This window comes from Phoxinus phoxinus (assembly GCF_949152265.1).
Source record: "Phoxinus phoxinus genome assembly, chromosome: 15".
Lineage (NCBI taxonomy): Eukaryota > Metazoa > Chordata > Actinopteri > Cypriniformes > Leuciscidae > Phoxinus > Phoxinus phoxinus.
In genome coordinates, this window is record NC_136890.1 from 2,518,189 (window position 1) to 2,544,522 (window position 26,334).

The 26,334-nt window shown below is 39.7% G+C and overlaps 1 protein-coding gene across 5 annotated transcripts in view; it reads right to left on the bottom strand.

The window, feature by feature from the left end:
- Positions 1-3,087: 3,087 nt before the first annotated feature.
- Positions 3,088-26,334, bottom strand: part of cfap74 (cilia and flagella associated protein 74) — a 76,669-nt gene continuing 53,422 nt past the window's right edge. For all 5 annotated transcript variants that reach the window (XM_079638339.1, XM_079638337.1, XM_079638338.1 and 2 more), the window contains 9 exons: positions 20,055-20,110; positions 17,990-18,109; positions 12,888-13,040; positions 11,585-11,675; positions 9,993-10,147; positions 8,050-8,179; positions 7,531-7,646; positions 5,423-5,557; positions 3,088-3,339 (listed from right to left, as the gene is read on the bottom strand). In XM_079638339.1, coding sequence (XP_079494465.1) covers positions 3,232-3,339; positions 5,423-5,557; positions 7,531-7,646; positions 8,050-8,179; positions 9,993-10,147; positions 11,585-11,675; positions 12,888-13,040; positions 17,990-18,109; positions 20,055-20,110 — 1,064 coding nt within the window. In that variant the 3' untranslated portion in view covers positions 3,088-3,231. The remainder of the gene's footprint in view (positions 3,340-5,422; positions 5,558-7,530; positions 7,647-8,049; positions 8,180-9,992; positions 10,148-11,584; positions 11,676-12,887; positions 13,041-17,989; positions 18,110-20,054; positions 20,111-26,334) is intronic.

The window sequence follows — 26,334 nt, forward strand, 5'->3', positions numbered from 1 at the left end:
ATTTAAGAACGATCAGATTAGCGCTTTAAAAAGGACGTGAAATACCAGAACTACAAATCTAGCATTCTGCATTTCATAAAAGAGCATGGCATTATATGCAGCTAAGCTTTTAATAACCTTGCTTTTTATAGCAGGGTTGGGATGCAGTAATCTGATTTGGAGTAATCTGCTCAGATCTGGCATAAATGCTGACCGTATGCCTCTCGAACCGGCCGCTCCTATTGGCTGAGCCGCATCGTTGTGCTGGAAACTGGAACATGTCATACTGACATTCAGCATTAGATCAGTCCCAGCTGTAGATATACTGTACATGCACAGGTTTAACATCTAGACATAAGCATTTACAGTATGCAAGTAACAAACTGTGAAACGGTTAGAGATTTATTCACCCTCATGTAGGACTTCTGTTTATTTGAACACAAATGAAGATATTCTGGTAACACTTTATTTTACAGTGTCCTTGTTACACGTGCTTAGGCCTACCATAGTAATAACAGTAAATTATGAATAATTATATGTAACTAACCCTCAACCAAATCCTAATCTACCCTAACCCTATAGTAAGTAGGCTGTGTTTAGTTAATTGATATTACTCACTACTTAAATGTATAATTACACTGTTACAATTACGGTAGGTGCATTTCCATTGCAGATTTGAGCAAAACTTTTGCGATTTTTCTAAATTTCGACAAAAAACTATTGTGAAATGACGCCGTTTCCATTGTTCGCGATGTTATGCGACTAAAAAGTAATTTTTTCCTCTCGCGAGAAGTCATTCCAAAAATCTTGGTGACGGACGTTGATAGATTTACACATACAATGGAGAGTTGCTAGACTCATTAGATATACATAATAAAGGCTAGATGTCTTACGGCGGAGTCTCTAACGTCATCACCGGCGGCCATCTTGTCACAGGCAAGCGTTCTGGCGGGCTCTATGGTTCCTGATGTAAGGCGAGTGATCGGCACGAACACAAATCCTCTTATCTCGCTGAAATCTTGACGGATTTACAAACGGTTTGGTTTCTTACAAACGTTATTAACGTGGCTATAATTCTGGATGCTTGAACATGTTGAAATATATAATATTATAATTATTCATAAGTAAGCAGTGTCATAACTACATCTCTGACGAACCAACCCGTTTGAAAATCGGTAGAAAATTGAGTGAGCGAGCTGACTGTGACAAGATGGCCGCCGTGTGCGGACGTCGACCTCCATTGGCCAGCAGCGCGGACGAGACATCTAGCCTTTATTATGAATATCTATGGGTTTACGTATATCCCAGTCACCGCACTGGCCATCATTATTAATGGAAGAAGATGTGTGTGTGCGTTATCCAATCATTAATGGCAAGGAAAGACTCTTATACTGTGAGTGTTTCTGTGTTTCTCCCTCATTTCTGTGTCGAGGTCGTGATTGCGGCATTTCTTTGAGGTTTATAATCCAGTATTCCTGTAATTCTTTTGTCTTTTATGAGTTTAATAAAGAACTGTCTCGTCTTCTGTCCAAACACACCGCGTCCTCTACGTCAGGCGACTGTAAATGCGCAAAAACTGTTTCCATCGCAGTTTTGCAAAATATTTCTTTTTCGAATTGCCTGAAAAAAAAACGAGCGTAAAAACTTTTTTTGCGATAAATGGGAGTCTTTCTGAAATTGACGTGTTTCCATTGGGCGTATTTTCAATTCGCAATTTGAAGGGTAATGGAAACGCGGAGGATGACAGCTTAAAATCAAGTGTAACCGATATTTTTTATATTATCGCATTATTTATGTGCATCCATTGAAAGTCCACGCAACCAAAATGTTCAAGCTTCAAAAAGTTCATGAAGACGTCAGATCCCTACAAACACAGCAGTGTTCTCACTTCATGAAGAGATATAATTTAGGATTTTGTTCACATTTGATCAATGCACTTTATTAGGTACACGTTTATCAGCGGCACATCCATGATCCGAATCTCCCGTTCCACTACTTCCCAAATCTGCTCTGGACTGAGATCTGGAGACTGTGGAGGCCGTCTGAGTTTAGTGAACTCATCGTCATGTCCAGTTTGAGATGATTTGAGCTTAGTGACGTGTGTGTTATCCAGCTGGACGATCCAGCAGATGATGGTCATTAAGCGCTTGACATGATCAGCATCAATACTCAGGCAGACTGTGGCGTTTAAACAACGCTCAATTGGTAATAAGAGGCCCAAAGCGTGCCAAGAAAATATATAACACACCATTACACCACCAGCAGCTTTTGTTTCGTGTTCCCGGGGGCGGGGTTTATGTAAATTTAGGGTTTGTGATGTCACTAACCCGTGAAGAGGCTCATTGTAGTCCCTACCAGCCGTTTGTTGTAGTCCTTAAAAAACTATTTCTGTAAAAGAAAATATCTCGCTTCACATTGAACTTTGCAGATGTTGTTTATGATCAAACAGCAACATTACACACTAACTACAGTTAGAAAAGTCCAATCATGATCAACCAACTGTCGCAGTGTCTGGTTGGTGTTCCCTGGGTGTTCACTAGAGGTCTCTTCCCCATACCGTCACATATGAACTACATTTCCCACGATCCTTGTCTGCACTCATCATTGGTTTATTGCACACAGCTGTCTCCCGTCACCCTGTTAGTGTTTGTGTGTGTATATATACCCTGTGTGTTCTAGTGTTTGTCACGGAGTCCTTATGGTTTGTCACTACACTTCTGTTGTCTGTTTTCTGGTTTGTTCTTGTTGTGTTTATTGTTTTGGACTGCTTATTTGGATTTTGACCCCTGCCTGGATACTACGATTTTGGATTACCCTTAATAAACATACTGCGACTGGATCTTCCTGTTTCCCGTGTGTGTCCGTGACACCAACACTTTAAACTGATGTGCCATGTTCAAGTGTGAATGAGATTTGTGAGAAGATCTTCAGTGAAAATGGTCATCATAAGAGCTGGAGTCACACAGACCTCTTTAGTCAGTTATTGGGGGGGCTCTAGTGTTGATAAGAGGGATTTCTACAGGCTCCTCTGTGATGGGACACGCCAGATGTGTTTAGAAGAGTCTCCTTTCTTCCTTTGACTGAGAAAGGCATCCGTGCAAATGTTTTGTACATCATTATTTATTGTTGCACAGAACCACACACACAGCATAAAAAGACCATGAACTCATATCAAATCAATAATGATCAACTAGATTCAAATATCAGGGTCAGTAACAGTGAATTATATGATAATAAATAATGCATGCATTTCTAGGTGTCTGTATTGGTGTGTGTATGGGCCATGAGATACACATGGTAAACGGCGGTCTCGTCTCCTCTGACGGTCAGCAAAGCACACGCTTCCACCACTGCGTTCGGCTGGAACACACAAACACACACACACTTCTGACTGATAACCCTGAGGTAAAACACACAACCTACACCAGTTATACTGGAACCTAGAGCAATCCCAGTTCTGTGAATACAGCTTATTTTATTACCATGACTCTTGATTATATTCACACAAAATATGACACATCAGACCTAAACCCTGGAGCTTGCAAAAGTTGCTGTGAGAGGACAGACAAAGATGAACTCTAGAGGAATTTGGAGTCAAATCGCAGAACAAACCGGTGTGACGTTATTTAGAACAAAATCAGGATAAATGACGGTCGGTTTGAGTTTGTTTCTGGAGTTTCCAAACAGCAAACGGCTGTTAAACACCTTTGAACACCCATTGGTCGGTGTGGTGATGATGTCATAGGTGGGTGTGGCTCTGAGGCTCCGCCTTCTTTGAGGTGTAAATCTTCTCAGATTAATTTCTTCTGTTCAGTCCATCGAGGACAACATGAACACACTGAGAGCCGCTGTAGAAACTGAAGCTGTAAGTGTATTTGAAAGAGACACTGATACTGTGTTTTCATGTTTCATGCTTTACAGCGATCTACTGTATAAAGTGCTTTATGAATAGACGGGACGTGACTTTCCTGGAGTGCTGCATGTCAGACCTGTTGCAAACATCCACATCTCTATGATCAGATGCTTTCTGAACTGCTGTTTTCTCACCGCTGGCATGTTAGTTGTGTGTTTATTGTGTTGTTGAGAGGAAAGCACATATTCACATATTCATCTAAACGGCGCTCTCATCACTGTGGACGGCGTCGGATGTTCGCTAATGTATATTACTGCAAAAGTGTTACGAACGTCTTTTTACCCCCAAGTGAAGAACAAAAAAACTTTGCCAGAAGTATATCTGGGCCTTTATGGATAAAGTACATTGATAAACTGGGGTGTGTTCTAGAAAGCAGGTTAAGCGACTTATCCGAGTAAGAGTAAATATATATAACCTCAACTTACGGTTCCAAAAACTTTTCGGGTAGGTAGCCAGTAGTTCCAGAGTTAGTCGGAGGCATTCGTTGCGTGCATTTACATTTATGCATTTGGCAGATGCTTTTATCTAAAGCGACTTACTGTACATTACACATAAGTATGAAGCTTGTTACCGCCACAGTATAAAAAAATTAAAAAGGTAATTGCGACTTTTTATCTCTCGCAATTCAGACTTTTTTTCTTTTTATCTCATAATTGCGTGATATAAAGTAGCAATTGCGTGTTATAAAGTTAGAATTGCTTGATATAAAGATGCAATTGCATGTAATAAAGTCAGAATTGTGAAATATAAAGTCGCAATTGCGTAAAAAAAAAAAGAATTGCGATTTTATATCAGAAATGTGTGTAACATTATATCACGCAATTCAGACTTTTTAACTTGCAATTGCGACTTTATATCTCGCAATTCTGAGAAATAACGTCAGAATTGTGAGATGTAAAGTTGCAATTATCTTTCAAAATGTTTTATTCTGTGGCAGAAACAAGTTTCCATACATAAGGTATACAGTTCACCAGTTCATACAATCCCTGAGAATCAAACCCGTAACCTTGCCGTTGTTTCTGTAGTGCCACACTCTCCATATATAAGAGGCTCCGGTGGGCACGACAGCACAGATTACACACAGCATTATATCATATGTGACCCTGGATCACGAAACCAGTCACATGGGTCAATAAAAAAATTAAAAAAGCTGGATAAATAATCTTTCCATTGATGTATAGTTTGTTAGGATAGGACAATATTTGGTCGAGACACAACTATTGTAAATCTGGAATCTGAGGAGCAAAAAAATGTAAACATTGAGAAAATCTCCTTTACAGTTGTGCATTTATGTTCACGATTGTGCTGCACTCACTCACAAAAATACATGTTTTATATATTTACGGTAGGAAATTTACTAAATATCTTCATGGAACATGATCTTAATATCCTCATGATTTTTGGCATAAACGATAATTTTGACCCATACAGTGTATAGTTGCTATTGGCACAGATATACCCGTGCGGCTCCAGACTGGTTCTGTGGTCCAGGGTCACACATCATCTCATGTTTCTGACTGCAGTACTCACAGCGAGACCAGTGGAGGGCACCCAGGTGAGGGTGATGGGACGCCTGTGTCCTGCCTCCACACTTCCCTGCACCGGCGTCACCCTGAAGCCCTGCTGCTCGGCCGCTGAGAGATTCTCCCAGAGGAACTCCACCGTCTGACGGCACAACACAGGGTTCATCAGCAGGAACACTTCAAACATGTCACTGACTGATCAGGGGGAGTACAGCGGTGGCCCAAATCACACACTATACACTTATACACACTGTACTTATGCACTATGTACTCAACCGTGTAGTGCAGGGGTGCCCAATCCTGCTCCTGCCGATCGACTGTCCTGCACAGTTCATCTCCAACCCTAATCAAACACACCTGCCTTTAATTAAGACCTTAATTGGTTGCTTCAGGTGTGTGTGATTAGGGTTGGAGATGAACTGTGCAGGACAGTCGATCGGCAGGAGCAGGATTGGGCACCCCTGGTGTAGTGTAGGAACTTTATATGTTTATTTTGTCTTTCAACATCGGAGTCTGATAGCCCCTCCCCCTCTGCTTGACCGTTTGCAAAGACCCGCCCCCTTTAGTTACTGTTGCTATGTCTGACAAGCCACGCCTCTCTCACGCAGTGAAAAACACATCGCGGAGCAGAGAGACATTGACAACACACTGACAGACACAGACCAACTTACTTTAGATATGAAACAAAGTCTCAACTTTTACATTTGGTCATTTTTTAAAGAAATTTAAACAATAAATACGGTTTTGTGGATAGTTCACTTTGAAATTAAATTTTGATATGTTTTAGCTTACCTGAAGTGCATCCAAGATGTAGGTGTCTTTGTCTCCACAGTAGTTTCAATTTTGATATTTTTAGGTCAAACCGTTGTTGTCTGTCAGTCATATAATGGAGGTCTATGGGTACAGACTCCAAGAGCATGCACAGAGACGTCCAAATTAAACAATTCCCCATCGTTAGTGCACATTGATGGCCTAAGACACGAAACGAGCGGTTTGTGTGAGAAAACGAACAGTATTTATATAGTTTTAATCTATTTCAAGCAACCACGTCCTAGTGATCTGTTTACTTAGTCTGCGCAAGCGCCGTAGGGCGCCGGAATGCTCCGGAAGTGCTCTCTCGCGCATGTACGTCACTCATTGTGTACACAGAGATTTCTGCAGTATTACCTTTCATCTTAAGTTATTTAGACGGAAAAGAAATCGCAATGGAAGACGATTTTGAGACATCAACAGACAACATTGAATTTTTTTCACAACCGTATTTATTTGAACCAGAATATACAGATCAAGAACTAAGAGCACTTCCGGAGCATTCCGGCGCCCTACGGCGCTTGCGCAGACTAAGTAAACAGATCACAAGGACGTGGTTGCTTGAAATAGATTAAAACTATATAAATACTGTTCGTTTTCTCACACAAACCGCTCGTTTCGTGTCTTAGGCCATCAATGTGCACTAACGATGGGGAATTGTTTAATTTGGACGTCTCTGTGCATGCTCTTGGAGTCTGTACCCATAGACCTCCATTATATGACTGACAGACAACAACGGTTTGACCTAAAAATATCAAAATTGAAACTACTGTGGAGACAAAGACACCTACATCTTGGATGCACTTCAGGTAAGATAAAACATATAAAAATGTAATTTCAAAGTGAACTATCCCTTTAAAGCCGCTCGTGAACCGATCATCTCTTCCTTCTAGTTCATTTATAGCATCAAATAAACATGAATGAACATCAGAAGGAATGTTGTTTTATCCGCGGAAAGACGTCAGTACACTCCGCTTCTCAAGCTCAAATCCTCCATGTTAATCTACTAACTCTCCTGACTGGTTTGGCGGACAAAATGGCGGATTATGATTGGTCAGATCGCCTGTCAATCAAACTCCCTGCGAAGGGTCAATTAAAGCTGTGACAGTCGAGTGCATGAAGTGTCCAGACTGTCCACCGTTCTACACTTCGGTTTTTCGGTTAAATAAGTGCATCATCCGGGTATTTGAAGAGTGAACACACTACTCGCACTATTTATACTACAAAATGGCGTAGAATAGTGCACAAGCATGCGATTCGGGAGTCGGGACGCACCTCATGTCTTCAGATGAACTGTTCACTTACTTTTTTAGTGGCCGGTTTTGAGCCGAGGACACATCCCACGTGGAGTTTGCGCGTGGCGGCGACTGCTCTGCCCTCGTGGTACTCACTCAGGAACGTCAGCAGCAAACTCCTGCCGTCTACACAAGATGTGTGTGTGGAGAAATGACAAAGATATGGAAATCAGGGATAACAGCTCAAAAAAGTGCTTTTTGTGTTTCGACCAATGGCGTGAGTTTGGGGCGGGGATCACCTGAATGTCTAACCAATGAGAGAAGAGGAGAGTGTTTGGGAAACCTGAGACTTCTAATGATTAATAATTAAGACTTCTCTTACACCAATTAACATATTTAAGACTTTTTTGGGCTTAATTTTGATACAAATTGATTTCTGACAGGCATGTGGACCAGACCAGACTCAAAAAGTCTGACTACATACAGAAGTAGGGTTTACACAAGTTAAACGTGTTAAATATAGTTGGAAGGGTTGCAGAAGGAAATAAAGCTTTAGCATGACTACATTAAAGCCAGCAGAACGCAGTACCTTGATGTCCTGAAGTGTATATATGTGATGGGATGAGTGCTTCAGGACCGGCGTCCACTGGATCCCCTCCACAGACAAACATGTTATCTGAACATGAAGAGCCCCTGAGCTCCAGCACACACACCGTCTGCTATCAGAACATTCACAAACACACAATTACTTTAGTGAAGACTTCACAACTGCTGTGTGTGAACTACACAGGCTTTAACCCTCTGGTGCTGTTCATTCGGGAGACAAGCTAGTGTTGTTCACCGTCACGGACACCTGACATTTTTATTTTCAGTAAAATCAATATATATTAATTTATATATATATATATATTTATATATTTGTTCAATAATTGTTTTTATTTAGTATTTTGAGAGAATTGTAGGTTACTAATGAATATTAATGCAATACTTACATTAATCCCCCCCCCCCCCCCCTGAAAATAACACAATACATTTTGTATCATTAATTTTCAATTAAAGCTCTATTTCATGTTAAAATAGAGACAATGCCTTTAAAATCCAATTTTTTGAAAATAAAATCTTGTGTAATACTGTGGTGTAACCACTAGATTCCCATATATCTCTATATAAAGAGGCTTGCAAATTCTATAGTTGTTTTTAGACATAACTTACTTTTACATTTACATTTAGCAGCCGCTTTTATCCAAAGGAGAGTTGTGCGTTGTGGATATGAATGCACATTTAGACATTTTTAAAGACTACTTTTTGTCAAGATTTAGATATTTTTTGTTTGAAATGTTGATTTGAAGTGTAAGTTTTTCCATTACTTTTACTACAGTCAAACCTGAACAGAGAGAAAGACATTTTGTTACATACATCAAAAACAAATCTAACAAATGAAAGAGTAATTCTTTACCAGAGCTTAACAATCTGTGTGTGATCTGTCCTCCTCTGACCCAGGTTTGGTGTATTGAGTCTGTATATTTTACACTGATGTGCTTTTTTCTGCATCATGGCTGATTTGTAGATTGTACCCCCCAAAAATTGATGACTTTTTACATATTTTTTGTATTTTCTATGGCAGTCATTTCTGACCGTGAACAACACAAGTGTGACTTTTTTATTTTTCTTTACTACTATTTAGCTTTTTCTAATCAAGTCCACGATTTTTTCTGTGGTCATAAAAGTAACTGAGTTTCATATAATTCAGAATAAGTAGCAATAAAAAAATAAAAAAAAATAAAAATGGTCTAAAATGACAAAACAACATCCGTGGGTTAAAAATCATATTCCATAATTATATTGTCAACAGGGAGGGAAATGAACATCCACACTAGCCAAATGCGCATACTCTGCAGTAAGGTTTTATTTATTAATATCTGCAAACTACATTACATTAGTTAACAAGAACTAACAATGAAAAATACTATTTCTTTTAAGCATTTATTAATTTTGTTTTTATTAATCCTGGTCAATGGTAATTTCAACATTTAACATTTAACATTTAATGTTAACATTTCAACATTTAATAATAACATTTTTAAATCCAAAGTTGCATGTGTTGCATGTGCAAAGTTGCACAATGAACAATGACTTTAACTAACATTAACAAAGATAAATAAATGCCGGTATAAGATATTGTTAGTTCACGTTAGGTAATGCATTAACTAATGTTAACAAATGAGACCGTATTGTAAAGTGTTACTGCATATTTTAATATGCATATTAGCAACATTTCTTGCATTAATCTAACAAAAAGTGTTTTGCTTTAAGCCATTAAAATTGCCAATAGAGTAAGAAAAATAAATTCAAGTGGCAAATTTATCTTGTTTTATGCATGTGATAGTTTCCCAGTAACTAATGTAGAATATATATATATATATACACACACACACACATATATATAATATACAACTTTTTGCGTTCCCATGGGGCAAAAAAACTGTAGTTTGTATTGGTGTGAAGACGAAGACGAAGATGAAGATGTCTAACCTGGTTGACGAGCTGGACACTGAGGCGGTCTCTGTAATGGAGACTCTGGTGATCGGGGTGAAAGGTCACAGTAATGTCAGCAGCAGCAGCAGGAGGAACAGCGCCACCTGATGGACACACACTGAACACACTCAGCCCGCTGTGGTTCTGAGGACCTGAGAGGAAGGATGGACACATGAGATATTAACTGATGACTTCATACTGTAGAATCGGCATGTACAGTAGGGGCCAAACGTGGAAGATATTTAATATTATTTTAATGAGCCTGCAAGTTCGATTGAACCATCAAAATATGAGGAAAATATTGAACAAATTTAAATATATAAAAAAATAATACAATTGACACAATTATTTGTCAAAAAAAGGCAAACTACAGCTTTTTTATTACAGGTTTTATTTTACTATGCAAAAAAAGAAGCATAGAAAAACAAAAATCTCACAGGAAAAAGCATTCATTGACAACAATATAATCACTTATTCTTATTTCTTTCTTGTTTTTGCATGTGTTCATAATTTCAGCTTGTCTGTACAATTTGGCATGTTTCTTTGCTTGTTCAAAAATAAAACAATTGACTCCAAGTTCAACTATGAAATATGCTTACAAAACTGTGTTTAATATTTAAATAAAGGGTGAAGATGTACATTTCCCAAGGCCAGACATCACTGTACAACACCTGTCCAAAGTTTAAAAGATTAAAAAACATTCTTCTGTTCACCAAGACTGCATTTATTTGACCAAAAATACAGTAAAAACTGTAATATTGTGAAATATTATTACAATGTAAAATATCTGTTTTCTATGTGAATATATAGTAAAGTGTCATTTATTCCTGTGATCAAAGCTGAGTTTCCAGCATCATTACTCCAGTCTTCAGTGTCACATGACCCTCTTTTACATTGTAATAATATTTCACTGTTTTCGCTGTATTTTTTAACTGAATGTTTCCAAACGGTTGACAGGAACAGGATCTGCCGTAAATGAGCATGTGCTGTTCATCTTAAAGTTGTTAAGAGTTCTGGAAACACTTTACAATACAGTTAATTAGTTAACATTATTAACTAACATGAACTAACCATGAGCAATACATTTGTTAATCTTTGTGAATATATAATATACTGTTATACCAGCTAATAAAAAATATATTCTAATAACATTTGGCTAATGTTGCCATTACGTTATGAAAATGTTATTTCTGAATGTTCCATGTTTTAAAAATGTTTTTTTTTTTTCTCGGCTATATGAATGTCAAGGGAACATTCCACTTTATCATTCTGCAAACATTATTTGTATTTTGAGAACATTAATAAAGAGCCCTTTTTTTATTTTTTATAATGTTACTGGAAGAATGATTGTTCATAACTTTGACAGAACGTTCCATTAGCTGGGATGAGACGTGGATTTTTATTTTTTATGTTTTATTTCTGGGAGCTTGACTTCCCTAATTTGCTTGAATTGAGAAGTGTCAAAAGTCTGCCAGACATTCCCTGTTGTGTTGCACAGAAGAGAGAAAGGTGAACGGGTTGATTAAATGACGACAGGTGAAAGACGTGTGTTTTCTCGGTCACATGCTTGTACAGTGTGTGTAACTCACCCAGATGTGCAGTGGAGTCCATGGCCGACAGAATGCTCTCGCTCTCCAACATCACACTGAAGCGCACGTCCAGCGCGGAGGCGTTCTGCAGCTGAACACACACCAATATAGATATCACATTACAATGATTTCTGATCATGTGACACTGAAGACTGGAGGGATGATGCTGACAATTCAGCTTAGCTATTCGTTTCTTTTGAACGGTAGAGTATAGCAATAAGTCCAATAACAGACAGGTTATCTCGCTCATTCATTTAGCAGATAATTGTGATTTACAGTACGGTACAGTATTGTATTTTACACGCCTGATCTCTTATACTCCATGTAAAACTGCACAGAAGCACAGAGGACTGATGCTATGGTGACAGTGACCTCTAGTGTTGAACTGCCGCATGAACCTGACATTATTCAGTCCATACAGTCAGAAAAAATATGAAAAATATACCTTTAGAAGACTAGTACCTTTAAAGGCCCAATTTTGAACCAGATCTACCCCCCAAAAATGTGCATATTAGTACCTTAGTGTAGTAATATATACCTTTAAGGCACTACTATCAGACTTTATGGGTAAATAAGGCACAAAGATGTCCGTTTAAGGACACAGTGACAAGCTTTTGTACACTTAAAGGTATTTTTGATAACTTAGTATAACTTGAAGTATAATTTGATAACTGTACATGTTTCTTCAGTTAACAGGAGTGTGTACATTATGCACCCTAAAAAAAATATTTTCTTATTTAGTATTTTTGTCTTGTTTTTCATTACAAGCATCTCAAAATTCTTAAATCAAGATACATTCACTGAAGAAGCAGAAAGATTTAAGATACTGAAAATTAAGCGAGTTTTTGCAGAAAACAAGAAAAGAAATCAGTCACTGGGTTATTTTTCTTACTCTATTGGCAGATATTTTTTCTAGTTTGAAGCAAAAACTCACTAAATTGATAATTGTTTGTCAATTCACACGTTGATCTGATTGGTCAAGGTAGTGTGTGACGTCAGAAACACCAGCGATTTCAAACCGTGTTTTTGAGACTGTCTTTGGTTCACTGCAGTTTTAAGCAGAAAATACTCAGCAATGCTGTCCACTTATGAACTTACACATGGTGTGTGTTAAAGCAGATTAATAACTCCACATACACACATAAACTACAGTAAAAGCTGGATTTTCACCACAGGTTCTCAAGTAAATGTCTCTTGATTTAACACTTGTACTGGAAAGGCAGAAACACTGAGGAAGAAGTGCATCATCTGTCAGAAGTGAAGAACATCTGCTAATGCTGAATGTGACATGAAGAGCTGATACCCTGAACACTTGCGAGGCGCTCTCGTTTTCAGGAACGTAGTCGAAGTGGATGTGTCCTTCGTGAGAGCAGGAGAGGATGGGACGGACGGCTTCAGCACACAGTGAGATCTCCAGTGTCATCTGACGGCAGCTCACCTCCAGAGTCTCGTAATACTGACAACACAACACAACAACACAACACAACACAACACAACACAACACAACACACAACACAACACATATCTCTCAGTATGAACACCAGCAGATTCAGTGGCAGGACTGGGGAAATGCTCTTCTAATAGAGTGAATCTGACCAAACCTGTCCAGAAAATGCCTGGGTCATCATATGTGACGCTGGACCACAAACCCAGTCTGGAGCCGCACGGGTATATCTGTGGCAATAGCAACTATACACTGTATGGGTCAAAATTATCCATTTTTCTTTTATGCCAAAAATCATTAGGATATTAAGATCATGTTCCATGAAGATATTTAGTAAATGTCCTACCGTAAATATATAAAACATGTATTTTTGTGAGTGAATGCAGCACAATCGTGAACATAAATGCACAACTTTAAAGGAGATTTTCTCAATGTTTACATTTTTTTGCTCCTCAGATTCCAGATTTACAATAGTTGTGTCTCGACCAAATATTGTCCTATCCTAACAAACCACACATCAATGGAAAGATTATTTACTCAGCTTTCATAATATATATAAATCTCAATTTCAAAAAATTTACCCATGTGACTGGTTTGTGGTCCAGGGTCACATTTCACCAAAAATAAAGGCATTACAGAAATGAGAATAATGAGTAACGAGAGATGTTTTTGCATTACTATGATAAGATTTTTTTGGGGAAAGGGATAGTTCACCCAAAAATGAATATTCGGTCATCATTTACATCTAAGGTGTGTTAAGCACAGAAAAAAAGCTCACCAAATATTTGTCGATCATTGTTTATGTATAAAAGCCTAAATTAACTGTGTTCATCATATAGAGCAATTGTATCTTTTCTCAGGACTGAGTCTTGTTTTGAGCTGGTATTAAGATGCGTTTTGTTCAATCGAATCACAAGTAGACGAGAGACACATTCCCGTTTACACCTGGTGTTTTAATCCGCCTCTTCTGTCCACTTTTAAACACTTCTGTCCTGATTTCTTCGAGGAGAGGGTCTATGGGTGAGTAAATGTTTGTGTTTTCCAGATCTTATGATCTAATGTACAATAAGCTCATGTAATTTACATATGAACGCGTCTGGAGACGACGGAGAAACACACGGAGAACATCAGCTTCAGTTTCTGCTCTGACAGACCTGAGATCAGCCGAACGCTGTGTGTGTGTGTGTGTGTGAGTGTGTGTGTGTGTGTGTGTGAGTGTGTGTGTGTGTGTGTGTGAGTGTGTGTGAGTGTGTGTGTGTGTGTGTGTGTGTGTGTGGGTGTGTGTGTGTGTGTGTGTGTGTGTGTGTGTGTGTGTGTGTGTGTGTGTGTGTGTGTGTGTGTGTGTGTGTGTGTGAGTGTGTGTGTGTGTGTGTGTGGGTGTGTGTGTGTGAGTGTGTGTGTGTGTGTGTGTGGGTGTGTGTGTGTGAGTGTGTGTGTGTGTGTGTGTGTGTGTGTGTGGGTGTGTGTGTGTGTGTGTGTGTGTGTGTGTGTGTGTGTGTGTGTGAGTGTGTGTGTGTGTGTGTGTGTGTGTGTGTGTGTGTGTGTGTGTGTGAGTGTGTGAGTGTGTGTGTGTGTGTGTGTGTGTGAGTGTGTGTTAGACATCAGGAAAGATGAGAGAATATTGTGTTTGGTGTGTTTTTCATCTTCAAACCAAACTTGAGTCTTCAGTCGACTGTTTAAATCCCGTCTGACTCGAGCTCTTCCCGTAATGTTCCCGCATTAGATCAGCAGCCGGACAGAAGACGGTGTTTAGCGGCTGTTTGAACACATTCGATCTCATGAGTGTTTACACTACGAAAGCGATCCGGCCGAATGTGTTTTCTACTAACTCTGGAAGTGGAGGAAACTGGACGAGCTCGAAGCGGTTTAGACCCGTTTACTCCGGTATTTATTAGAGTCCACTTCTGATCCGATCGACCAAACGCTTCCTAATACCAGCTGTAAACAGGGCCTTGGATTAAACCGCTCGATTCATATGGATTTGTTTTACAACATTTTTATAACTTTTTTGGATCTTGGAAGTTGAGAGTACTTGGATAGAAACCTCTTAATATGCGTTTCGAAGATTGTGAATTTGAAACGACATGAGAAAGTGAGAGACTGTAATTTTTGAATGCTTATATATCCTAAATGCAAATTTTGTCATTGTTTTGGACACACCAGCTTATTCATAACCGTAAGGCTAACATATTCATACTAAAAGCTAAAAAACTTACATTTTGATTTCCAGGAGCCTTTAACCCCTTATATTGGCATTATATTACATTATTTAAAACAGTAATATCCTATACTACACCTAAACTAATCCTGACAAACTATATATCATTTGAAAGCTTACAATTTATAGTTTACATATTTGGGGACTGATTTTCAAAATAAATTACAGAGGAGCCGTAATTTATCAATTTGCAACAATAATATGTTCATACTCCTAAGGCGTGTTCAGACCTTTATTTTGAAATAGTGATGAACATGAAAAGTCATGAAAGAATGGTAGAAACCTCAGTTTGTTTTCATGCCAAGAGTTCAAAAGATAGCATCCATTCAATTCTTTTAGAAAAAAAAGGTCTGAAAATGTTTTAAATATAAAGAAAACAATAATAGATTCAGCATTAGTGATGTGCAGCGAGCTATAATGCACATACGTGATCTTTTGTGTTTCTTAGAGGTTGAATTCATTTCAAAATCTGCCAAACTTCCAACACTACTTCTGAATAGGATGTCTACTTCATAAATTGTATGAATATTGTAAAAATAATGGTTCAGATCACTCAAACAACATATGGAAATGGAGGCGCCCTTATATGGGCAGTAATGTCCACTAGTGGAGAAGTGTGGTACTGCGCCCAAACTAAATCTCACTGAACGCTCATTTTGAGATATCAACCTAACATTTGAAACACAACTTGTTCAGATTTTTGCCTTTGATTTTTTTTACAAAACACAACTTGGCTTTGACTTTTTGCATTTTTAGAGTCCACTAGGTTTTGAAAATATATATTTTATATAAAATATGAATAATTACATTTTGAACATTGTACATTTTCATAAACTCAATTCTATTCTATATATTTTTTCTGTTTAACTTTCTTAATTTTTTTCACTTCTACAAAAATCTGCCAAATGTCTTCTTAAAAACAAGAGCAAACTATATTCCAAAGCATGGAAATGCTTGATAAGGGGTTAAAGAGCTCTATTATGCTTTTTTGAATATGACCTGTAATGTAGTGTGTAATAAATCTATTTGTGAATGTAAAAGGTCTGCAGAGTTATTAAGATCAAGTTGCACTACAAGATATCGTCTCCTAAAATAAATGATAAAGTCTGAACTGCTGAAACGAGTCATCAGTAATACCAGTCTCAGTTCTTGTTGAACCTGTGTAGGTTTTTAACTAATTGGCATAATGGTCTTGATTGGCGTCTCTTAGCCCCGCCCTCAAGCACTGTAGTGTATCTGAGACTGGAAGAGTTCGGTTCGTGTTGTTCATGTGGAGAAGACGCTGTTTTCTGCTGACAAAGCAAATCCACTGACGAGATCGACACGGTAAAACCCACGCCATCGTCACTGTTCGTATCACTGTGATCAAGAGCTGAGGTTCAGATATGATAATGAGCATTTGCTTTCTGACCAATCACAGCAGAGCAGCTTTCAGAGAGGCGGGGCTTAGAGAGACTGAATTCTTGATCGAAGCGTTTCAGACACAGAGAGAAGCTGATGCTATGAGAAAATTAAACTGTTTTTTGGATGCTTGTAAACCTATTTTAGGAGAAAATTAGGGGGCCTTTAAAATAGCATAACTGGGGCACTTTAATCACTCTATTTAAAGGATAATTCCGGTATTTAACACATTGAGTCTATATTGTAGTTTGTTTTGGATGAACAAGAGTGGTGGACAACATTTTTTTGACAATGGTTCCTCTCTCGAGTTTTTGACTATAAAAGAATTGGCCATGGACCCATTTAACATTGGAGTCAATGGGCATGTCCGAAAATGTCATTAAAACAACTTTTAACATTAGTTTTCAAAACTGTGCAACTCACCGAGTGATTAGTGATGTTAGTTGATGTTCCAGAAACAAAAAGTGTTGCGAAATACAGTTTCTGTCGTGTTTTATTCGTCATTTTGTAAAATCCCATTGAATTCTGTTGAAGGACTGAGTGCTCGTTCATATAAATGCGCTACCGGAAACGGAAAGGGGGCTGTTTACATTTGGTCGATGTAGTCTTTTTGCTCGCTTCCGTTTCTCATAAGGCTAGCGAGCAGAGCAACTGTGCTCCGGGAGAGTAAGCCAAATAAACAAACAAAACCTTCATTAATTGTTACTTGTAATATGAAGTTGAACTCGACTGTGACCGTGAGTGTCCCGCGAGACATAAACATTGGTTATCGCCATCAAGTGGTCGGGAGTGTGCTAACGCTTCAGATTCAAATATTGAGCGGAAGTTACACGGTTGTGAAGTGTCTGAAAAAATAGTTCCACTATAGCAAAATAAACGGATTGGAATCATATATTGCGACGATATATTGTTTATAATCATCAACGAACACCACTAACCACTCGGTGAGTTTAACAGTTTTGTAAACGAACATTATTGGTTGTTTTAATGACATTTTCGGACATGCCCATTGACTCCAATGTTAAATGGGTCCATGGCCAATTCTATTATAGTCAAAAACTCGAGAGAGGAACCATTGTCAAAAAAATGTTGTCCACCACTCTTGTTCATCCAAAACAAACTACAATATAGACTCAATGTGTTAAATACCGGAATTATCCTTTAAATATATTTCTCTGTAGCTATTTATACACTGTTTAATATTAAAGCATCTATCGAGCATCTACATTTAGTTATCTCTATTTGACAATCAGCTGGTGTCGCACGGCCCCAAGTTCAGATACTGACAATAATATGAAACACTTTTTGCTATGATGTGTGTATGGGTGGCAGCGGCGCTCACCTTCTTGGCCACAGAGGGAGTAAATGCGATCAGGAGTGTGTGTGTGTCTTCAGGCCCGATGGATCGCATGGCGTTCAGCACAGAGAACGGCCCGTTCACATCCAGCAGAGACGATGTCAGCTGAAAGTCGGCAGGTTAAGGCTATCACACACAACACATAACTGGACAAGAAAGAACAGCAGCATTTCTACCACAACAACTTTCATTTACCATTAATAAATATTTAAAGCTACACTGTGTAGGAATTACTCCCATCTAGCGGTGAAATTGTATATGACTACCAACTGAATATTACTTTCTAGCCCTTCCCATTCCCAGGCCGTTTTAACTCCTACGGTGGCCTATTATTCCAAATCTGCCGGCAGTCGAGAGTAATCTCCACTCGCATTCGTCACGGCGCTGCTGAGTGTAAAAAACGCGAAAGCCGAAGCTTGAATCTCCAGGTTTGTCCCTCTTTGGCTAATGTATTTTCAAGATGGAGGCGCAACATGTCTTCCGCCATTCGAGCGACTCACTCGCATGTATTATAAATGGCAGATTTACACTTACAAGAATACTTGATTAGTTGGTAGAAGTAATTATACATTAATGAGCACATGTAATTTTGAAATAACAAAGTGTTTTTTGCTAAGAATCAACTTCAAAAATTACAGTGTAGCTTTAAGCTTCAGTACAGTACTATCAACAAGTTATTTTTTATATACTTACTATTTTATGCATTAAAGGGGTCATGACATGAGAAACCAAATTTGCCTTGATCTTTTGGTATATAAGAGGTCTTTGTACCATCAAAACGTCCTGCAAGTTTCATAGCTTAAGACTTCCTCCCCATTATAAACGAATCATTTATTTAATCAAGCTCTAAATACAGCTCGTTCTGGATCCACGGTAAGAAGTGACGTCACGGTACGAAGTGACGTACCAGCGTTTGCATATAGACCGCCTCCAGCGCAAGGCAACTACGCTTAAAGCGCATGACAACTACGCTCATTTCGTATCGCCGCGCGCCTCACAAGTGTTCAGTCGACGGACAGCGAGTGGGTCTGTGTACAGGGAAATTACGATGCCACACAGATGTGCTGTTCCTGGCTGTGGACAAACAACATCTGTGAATACGCTGCGAAAGATCCAGTCGTCAGGGGAAAATGGATGCACTTTATTTTTTGCGGACGTCTCAGTCACGGCAGTGTTAGTTTAAGCGTGTGTTCTGTACATTTGAAGGATGACTGTTTTGAGCTTTGCCAGAAAACTGTTGCTCAAAGATAAGTCCGTGCCGACTATTCTGGGCTCAACAACGACGACGCAAACTGTAAGTAATGTGTTTAAAACTTTAAACTACTTTTTAAATACGCTGAATCCGCACAGGTTCTGGCTGGGGGCGTTAATAATTGATGCATAGGCACTGACGTTAGCCAATCATAACAGTGGGCGTTAACACTGAACTCTTAAAGGGGAAACACCCCCCAAAACAGACTGTGTGAATCAGAGGATGAGAAACAGGGAAAAGGTCATAAATCACTACATTTAAAAAAAAAAAAAAAAAAAAACTATAGTAATACTATATTTGCACCTAAGGGAACATAATAAAAAATAAAAAAAAACATGTCATGACCCCTTTAACAGCAGAAATGTGTATGCTTGTATTTTAGTTAACATAAGCTGTAAATTGGTTTGAATTGATGTTTCTGAAATGGGATTATTTTTGTAGGTCAGTGTGTTACTGATGGAAATGTTTCTTGATCATCAAATCATCATATTATAATGATTTCTGAAGGATCATGTGACTCTGAAGACTGGAGTAATGATGCTGAAAATTCAGCTTTGATCACAGGAATATATAATATTTGAACACATATTCACATAGAAAAACTGCAGCTGTTTTACATTCTAATAATATTTCACTATTTGTACAGTATTTCTGATCAAATAAATGCAGAACAGACTTCTTTCAAAATAACAAACAAAAAATATATATTCCAAACCGGTAGTGTAAGTTACACAACACACATTATATAATATTTCTTTACACTGACTTAAGTTATTAAGAAATGATTGAAAAAGATACCTTCACAAACTCTGAGGAAATGTTCTGGATTATCACCTTTTTTAACACCTTCTGACCTACAAGGTTGAAACAATTACAAGTGAACATGTAAAGTGCAAGCAGTAAAGGTGATGATACACGGGGCAACTTTTTGAGCAATGTTGTTGGGCAATGTTGCCATAAACGGGGCAACCAGATGAGACACAGATGAGACACAGTCGAGACACAGTCGAGACACAGTCGAGACACAGACGAGACACAGACGAGACACAGATGAGACACAGATGAGAAACAGTCGAGACACAGACGAGACACAGACGAGACACAGATGAGACACAGATGACACACAGATGAGACACAGACGAGACACAGATGAGACAGATGAGAAACAGTCGAGACACAGACGAGACACAGATGAGACAGATGAGAAACAGTCGAGACACAGACGAGACACAGATGAGACAGATGAGACACAGATGACACACAGATGAGACACAGATGACACCAGACGAGACACAGATGACACACAGATGACACACAGATGAGACACAGATGAGACACAGATGAGACACAGATGAGACACAGATGAGACACAGACGAGACACAGATGAGACACAGATGAGACACAGATGACACACAGATGACACACAGATGAGACACAGACGAGACACAGATGAGACACAGATGAGACAGTCGAGACACAGACGAGACACAGATGAGACAGATGAGACACAGATGACACACAGATGAGACACAGATGACACACAGACGAGACACAGATGACACACAGATGACACACAGATGACACACAGATGAGACACAGATGAGACACAGATGAGACACAGATGAGACAGATGACACACAGATGAGACACAGATGAGACACAGACGAGACACAGATGAGACACAGATGAGACACAGATGAGGCACAGATGACACACAGATGACACACAGATGAGACACAGATGAGACATAGACGAGACACAGATATGACACAGATGAGGCACAGATGAGACACAGATGACACACAGATGAGACACAGACGAGACACAGATGAGACACAGATGAGACAGACGAGACACAGATGAGACAGATGAGACACAGATGAGACAGTCGAGACACAGACGAGACACAGATGAGACAGATGAGACACAGATGAGACACAGATGAGACAGATGACACACAGATGAGACACAGATGAGACACAGACGAGACACAGATGAGACACAGATGACACACAGATGACACACAGATGACACACAGATGACACACAGATGAGACACAGATGAGACACAGACGAGACACAGATGAGACACAGATGAGTCACAGATGAGACACAGATGACACACAGATGAGACACAGACGAGACACAGATGAGACACAGATGAGACAGACGAGACACAGATGAGACACAGATGACACACAGATGAGACACAGATGAGACACAGACGAGACACAGATGAGACACAGATGAGACACAGACGAGACAGTCGAGACACAGACGAGACACAGATGAGACAGATGAGACACAGATGACACACAGATGAGACACAGATGACACACAGACGAGACACAGATGACACACAGATGACACACAGATGACACACAGATGAGACACAGATGAGACACAGATGAGACACAGATGAGACACAGATGACACACAGATGAGACACAGATGAGACACAGACGAGACACAGACGAGACACAGATGAGACACAGATGAGACACAGATGAGGCACAGATGACACACAGATGACACACAGATGACACACAGATGAGACACAGATGAGACACAGATGAGACACAGATGACACACAGATGAGACACAGACGAGACACAGATGAGACACAGATGAGACACAGATGAGACACAGACGAGACACAGATGACACACAGATGACACACAGATGACACACAGATGAGACACAGATGAGACACAGATGAGACACAGATGAGACAGATGAGACACAGATGAGACACAGACGAGACACAGATGAGACACAGATGAGGCACAGATGACACACAGATGACACACAGATGAGACACAGATGAGACACAGACGAGACACAGATGAGACACAGATGACACACAGATGAGACACAGACGAGACACAGATGAGACACAGATGAGACAGACGAGACACAGATGAGACACAGATGACACACAGATGAGACACAGATGAGACAGATGAGACACAGATGAGACACAGATGACACACAGATGACACACAGATGAGACACAGATGAGACATAGATGAGGCACAGATGAGACACAGATGAGACACAGACGAGACACAGATGAGACACAGATGAGACAGACGAGACACAGATGACACACAGATGAGACACAGATGAGACAGATGAGACACAGATGAGACACAGATGACACACAGATGACACACAGATGAGACACAGACGAGACACAGATGGGACAGATGAGACACAGATGAGACACAGATGACACACAGATGACACACAGACGAGACACAGATGACACACAGATGACACACAGATGAGACACAGATGAGACACAGATGAGACACAGATGAGGCACAGATGAGACACAGACGAGACACAGATGAGACACAGATGAGACAGATGAGACACAGACGAGACACAGACAAGACACAGATGACACACAGATGAGACACAGATGAGGCACAGATGACACACAGATGAGACAGATGAGACACAGATGAGACACAGATGAGACAGATGAGATACAGATGACACACAGATGACACACAGATGAGATACAGATGAGACACAGATGAGACACAGATGACACACAGATGAGACAGATGAGACACAGATGACACACAGATGAGACAGATGACACACAGATGAGACACAGATGAGGCACAGATGACACACAGATGAGACAGATGAGATACAGATGAGACACAGATGAGATACAGATGACACACAGATGAGATACAGATGAGACACAGATGACACACAGATGACACACAGATGAGACACAGATGAGACACAGATGAGGCACAGATGAGACACAGACGAGACACAGATGAGACACAGATGAGACAGATGAGACACAGACGAGACACAGACGAGACACAGATGACACACAGATGAGACACAGATGAGGCACAGATGACACACAGATGAGACAGATGAGACACAGATGAGACACAGATGAGACAGATGAGATACAGATGACACACAGATGACACACAGATGAGACACAGATGAGACACAGATGACACACAGATGAGACACAGATGAGACACAGATGACACACAGATGAGACAGATGAGACACAGATGAGACACAGATGAGACACAGATGACACACAGATGACACACAGATGACACACAGATGAGACAGATGAGACAGATGAGACACAGATGACACACAGATGAGACACAGATGAGGCACAGATGACACACAGATGACACACAGATGACACACAGATGAGACACAGATGACAAACAGATGAGACACAGATGAGACACAGATGACACACAGATGAGACACAGATGAGACACAGATGACACACAGATGAGACACAGATGAGACACAGATGAGACACAGATGACACACAGATGAGACAGATGAGACACAGATGAGACAGATGAGATACAGATGACACACAGATGAGACACAGATGAGACAGATGAGACACAGATGACACACAGATGAGACAGATGAGACACAGATGAGATACAGATGAGACACAGATGACACACAGATGAGATACAGATGAGACACAGATGAGACACAGATGACACACAGATGACACACAGATGAGACAGATGAGACAGATGAGACACAGATGACACACAGATGAGACACAGATGACACACAGACGAGACACAGATGACACACAGATGACACACAGATGAGACACAGATGACACACAGATGAGACACAGATGACACACAGATGACACACAGATGAGACCAGTGTTGTGCATGAACGCGTTCAATGAACGACGTTCACTGAACTCGTTCATATTTTCGCCGAACGCTGAACTGAACGAATCACTTTTCATACAGTGAACGTGAACGAGAGCGGCGCTCACTCTGCCAGGAATGAGCAGCACGCGCAGTTCACGTTCACGCTCATTTGAAAAGTCAGGTTTTACCAGGGCTTAATTTGAGCCGGAACACGCCGGAACATGTTCCGTCACCTCCGACATTGGATCCGAAACCTCCTGTGTCACTAAAATTAATTGCCTAAATGAAAAAAATAAAAAAGACTGTTTGTGTAGTGTTCAATGTTTGTGACGCATGACTTGCGCGCTTGTTGTACGAGTTGAGATTGCTGTTAGCCTCGATCGTTTCACTCAGGGGAAAAATGTCAAAAAGACAGGAAAGTTTGCTTAACTTTTTCAAATACGCTGGACAGTCAGATCCCAAACAAGCAAAAATCGTTTCCGCTGATCAAAAAGGAGACCACGGTGGACACAGTAGCCTAGTATCGATATCTCGTTATTTTGACATAATAAGGGGACATTCTTTCTAATCTGCATTAAGCCACATTAAGCGTTCTTATAGCCTAATGGTTTTCTATGGGAGGAAAATGCTTAACCGTTCATATTATGGGCTCATCTGATTTTTTGTAGGCTACATAGCATAGCCTAGGCCTATTTGTTAGGATTTTAGTATCATAATGATTAGGCTTATAAATGCACGCACAATTATCCGTGAACTTGATTTGAACAAATGCCTTTCAACTTGTGAGTGCAAAATTCTGAATTAAATTAATGTGCAGAAATGTGTACAAATAGAGAGTAGGATATGTAGGCCTACTATACTGTTGTAGGCATTAAAAAAAAGCGCGTTTCATATTTGTTAAAATATTATTATGTTCTTTTTTTTTTCCATTTATGTTTATTTATGAAAAGTGAACAGCACGACCGAGATAGGATGCGCAATATGAGACATGGAGCGGGTCAGACAGGATTTTGACCGTTAAAGTTGATATAGAAAGCCTTTCTTTAAAGTGAATTTCGTTTTGTATAAATTGTATCTTAATTTTCATCAATTTTTCATCAACCAATTGCCTGTATTTAATGAATAGGCCGACGAAATAAATATAACGGAGGCGCCCGCGCGCTCACTTGCATTGCACGTGAACTAGAGCACATCCTAACTTAACGAAACTCAGTGTATACACAAAGCTTGAAATGTCTTTAAACTAAATAATTCAAAACGAAAAAAAAAAGGCTACTCTCTGATAATCCATTATTAGGCTTATTTATGTGCATTTCTCTCTATAAGCGCGTTCACACGGAGATGGCGATCGTCAACTTCATCTTTGCAGCCGAGTCGACACTTTTAGAGAAAACACTTGTTTATTAATAAAAATCAATACACGCTTCACCGGATTTACAGATGCACGCACACATATTATTTCGAAATAACGAGATACTGTGTTGAAATAACATTATTATTAATAATAGCCTACATCTTTGTTAAAAGAATTTTAAAAAATGAACGTGAACTAGTTCATTTTTAGATATGTGAACTTAGTTCATAAAAAAAAAAAAAAGAACTATGAACATGAACTAGTTCATTATCATCTGTGTGAACTGAACTTTGAGCTAGTTCTTTTTAAGTATGAACGGGCACAACACTGGATGAGACACAGATGACACACAGATGACACACAGATGAGACACAGATGAGACACAGACGAGACACAGATGAGACAGATGAGATACAGATGACACACAGATGACACACAGATGAGACACAGATGAGACACAGATGACACACAGATGAGACACAGACGAGACACAGATGAGACACAGATGAGACACAGATGAGACAGATGAGATACAGACGAGACACAGATGAGACACAGATGACACACAGATGAGACACAGATGAGACACAGATGAGACAGATGAGATACAGATGACACACAGATGACACACAGATGAGACACAGATGAGACACAGATGACACACAGATGAGACACAGACGAGACACAGATGAGACACAGATGAGACACAGATGAGACAGATGAGATACAGACGAGACACAGATGAGACACAGATGACACACAGATGAGACACAGATGAGACACAGATGAGATACAGATGAGACACAGATGAGACACAGATGAGACAGATGAGACACAGATGACACACAGATGAGACAGACGAGACACAGATGAGACACAGATGACACACAGATGAGACACAGATGACACACAGACGAGACACAGATGACACACAGATGGCACACAGATGAGACACAGATGACACACAGATGAGACACAGATGAGACACAGATGACACACAGATGAGACACAGATGACACACAGATGAGAC